This window comes from Vitis riparia, chromosome 12 (assembly GCF_004353265.1).
Source record: "Vitis riparia cultivar Riparia Gloire de Montpellier isolate 1030 chromosome 12, EGFV_Vit.rip_1.0, whole genome shotgun sequence".
NCBI lineage: Eukaryota > Viridiplantae > Streptophyta > Magnoliopsida > Vitales > Vitaceae > Vitis > Vitis riparia.
The window spans coordinates 22,646,453-22,649,826 of record NC_048442.1 but is presented as its reverse complement, the minus strand read 5'-3'; the positions used below and the strand labels follow the sequence as shown (position 1 = coordinate 22,649,826).

The window sequence follows — 3,374 nt, the reverse complement described above, 5'->3', positions numbered from 1 at the left end:
TTTCCATCATATTTATCTTAAATATTTTTATGAAAAATCAAAATAATTTTTTGAGTTAAGAAAAACATTTTTGCATATTTAAAAACAATTTTGAAATTTCAAAATTACTTCCAAGTGGCCCTATTTTCATTACTAAACTTTATAATAGGGTGTCTTTTGTTATTTTCCTTTACATCTACATTTAATTGGTAACACCATAAAGAAGAAACTATAAGTATATCCATACTTTTGAGTGTACCCCTAAATTCAGCAATCAAACCTCACCGTGCCACAAGGTAGGAGACTATTTTTTCCTACCTGAAATGAAGCCAAACTCTTGTCCAAAAAGCTTCAACAAACCCCTTTCTCTTTCTCTCTCTCTTTCTCTCCAGACAAAAAGAGAATAAAATCCTCAAGCAAACCACTCTCTGAGCTTTCCTTTGATCTTCCTTCTCTTTCGTCTTTCTCTCTTCTTTTCTTCTTCTCCAATGTCTGATGAGAATAGGAGGACTCCTTACCACCACGATCCTTTCTGTCATGACCAAAATAGGGTTAGTGGGGCTGGCTTCCCATTCTTTTGTGAGAAGCCGGCCATCTTCAATCAAGGAGTGACTCCTTCACCGCAAGGCCTACACGCTACTGATCCCTCCTACATGACCTTCACTGACTACTTACATGGCTCTCTCGACTACAACACCCTTTCAAAGGCCTTTGACATGTCTTGCTCTTCATCCGAAGTCATCTCTCCAGTCGACAATGATTCGGGAAAGGGTACAGCCAGTCATGAACATCCCTCCACGCCTAATTCCTTGGACACTTCTTCTTCCACTGAGGCCGTCACTGAAGATTCCGGGAAGAGTAAGCATAAGCCTGATCTGCAGGGAGGAGGGTGTGAAGATGGAGATGAAAATTCTAAGAAAGCGTAGGTTTTTTTGGGGTTCTTCTTTGTAGGTGTTGATTCATGGTAAAGATCACATGATTTCAAGGAATATATTAGTATATATAAGACTTTCTCTCATGGTAGACTTTCAAAGTCTTTGAATAACTGACATTTTTCTTTTCTTTCCTTTTTTTTTTCTTTTTTTTTTTGCAACATTTTCCCTTGAATTCCTTTCTTTCAGCTCATGGTATTCGACTTTCTCCAGCTTCACGGACAAAAGAAATTGAAGGATTTTTGTTTCATCATTCCCTTTTTCTTTCTTGTCGACTTTCTGATCCAGTAAATTCTTTCTTTTCTGGTAGTTGAATGCAATACCAGTTTGTGGGATCAACAAAGAAAACGGCATACAAATTCAACCCTATGTAGCTGATTTATCATTTTTCAAGCATTCTACATACCCACCAAGGAAATTTTGGTTTATATCTCTGTGCTGCACACATATACTGACATTTTTTTTTTGATAATATTTCAGGAATAAATCGAAGAAGAAAGGAGAGAAACGGCCAAAGGAACCACGGTTTGCTTTCATGACTAAGAGCGAGATCGATCATCTTGAGGATGGATACAGATGGAGAAAATACGGACAGAAGGCAGTCAAGAATAGCCCTTACCCAAGGTTTTACTTCAATTATCACTTCACACAGCACAATTTTTTTAGTAAAGGATTTATTAATTCCCACAAAAAACTGAAAAAAATTTACCTGAATACTTCTGTAAATGAACCTAACTGCTTCATCTTGGAGATCTCTGGGGGAAGAACACTAGAATTGGTCTATATATGGTTATCACAGTATAGCACAGAAATATCAGCTTCGCTGAGTAGTTTTGGAAACATAGGTCTTGCTTGATGTCATGATCTAGAAAAATTCCCCAACATTCCATGGATTATACTTTGTTCATATAAACATAAATTATTGCTCTAACCTCTACATTGAACATGACCAAGGCTGGTTGCAGTCAGTAAGAGTTTCATGAATCATGGTTCTTGTTAACTTACAGATTTCTTATTTTAAAATTGATGATAGAAGGCAAAAACCACTTAGTATAGAGCTTCACTCAGGAGGGGTTAGTGATATACATTAACATAAACATATGGACATTTCAATATTTTCATCCTATATTGCCTCGTAGAAATCTGTAGATTGCATAGAAGCATGTCATCTTATAGCTCTCTTCCATGGTTGTATGAATGCAGAAGTTATTACAGATGCACCACTCAGAAATGCACTGTGAAGAAACGAGTTGAAAGATCATTTCAAGATCCCTCCATTGTGATCACTACATATGAAGGACAGCACAACCATCCATGTCCGGCTACGATAAGAGGCAATGCTGCTGCAATGTTGCCAACTTCATTTTTCTCATCTGCTACAGTGGGATCTAGCTTCCCTCAGGAGTTTCTGACTCAGATGCTTCCCCCGAATAATCAAAGCGGTCCGAACTCTATGTACTATCACAACATTACTCCCCACCACCAGCAGCAGTTCCAACTTCCTGACTACGGATTATTGCAAGATATAGTTCCCTCTTTCATCCGCAAGCAGGAGCCATGAACTCTCTCTATTAATGTAGTTGTTTTGCATGGTAGATGAACCGATACCTATATGTCTAGCTTTTAATTTATATATGAAGGGATTGCAGTGAATGCATATTTCTGGCCTATGATGTTCGAGTACAAATATTATTCAGATCTTACAGAACTCCCTCACTTCAGATCAACTTTATCTTAAAGTTGAAACGCAGTGTTCACTTGAAGTAATGGCAGTTCGCTTTGACATTGCTTTCATGGGAAATGAAACATCATATGGGAGGATATGATGGTCAGGTCCAATTCGTATGCTTGTAGTTGTTTGATCACACTAGAGACTGTAATTTTGCAATATTGGATGATTGTTGAACATTTTGTTTGGGAATCAGCAGTTTAGATTATTGAACGTACAAGTTATATATACACACAAAAGATCCAACGCATTGAACCTCTAAATTTTATTATGGGATAGAGCAATTGGGTTATAGAAGTTTGGTGGTTCACACTTCAGATGAATGACTCGGGGTTTGTCTACATATTCATTTAAATCCCATTATGCAAACCCACATTTTGATCTCTCTCTCTCTCTTTCTATATGTATATCAACCTAGTCTCTGAAATAATTCAATGGAGATCATGTCGCCATAGTTGCAGATTTAGAGTTTAGCTCTCTCAATCTATTCATTTAAATTTGAGTTTCACCTTTCAATAATCAGCTTTTTTGTTTTTAGAGCTTCTTCAGTGGCTGCTGCCATATTAATTTCGCACTTTATATGATTAAAGAGTGATGCTCCGACAGTGGAATATCAGCAGCATTTCATTCTAAGATTAGCATATCCTGACATGTTTATAATTACGAGGATATAAACTCAACCCCATTCTGTCATATATTGAGAGGCATTTGCAATAATGTTATCGGGGGATTTA

At 37.1% G+C, this 3,374-nt stretch overlaps 1 protein-coding gene across 2 annotated transcripts; it reads left to right on the top strand.

Annotated features, from left to right (window-relative positions):
* Positions 1–264: 264 nt before the first annotated feature.
* Positions 265–2,853, top strand: LOC117926304 (WRKY transcription factor 71-like). 2 transcript variants are annotated; one of them, XM_034845393.1, is made up of 4 exons: positions 265–901; positions 1,101–1,106; positions 1,392–1,535; positions 2,115–2,853. In XM_034845393.1, the coding sequence occupies exons 1-4, from the start codon at positions 468–470 to the stop codon at positions 2,470–2,472; spliced, it is 942 nt and encodes a 313-aa protein (XP_034701284.1). In that variant the 5' UTR covers positions 265–467; the 3' UTR covers positions 2,473–2,853. The 2 variants fall into 2 exon arrangements, with proteins under 2 accessions (XP_034701284.1, XP_034701285.1); XM_034845394.1 differs by lacking the exon at positions 1,101–1,106 and having other exon boundaries at positions 267–901.
* The last annotated feature ends 521 nt before the right edge of the window (positions 2,854–3,374 follow it).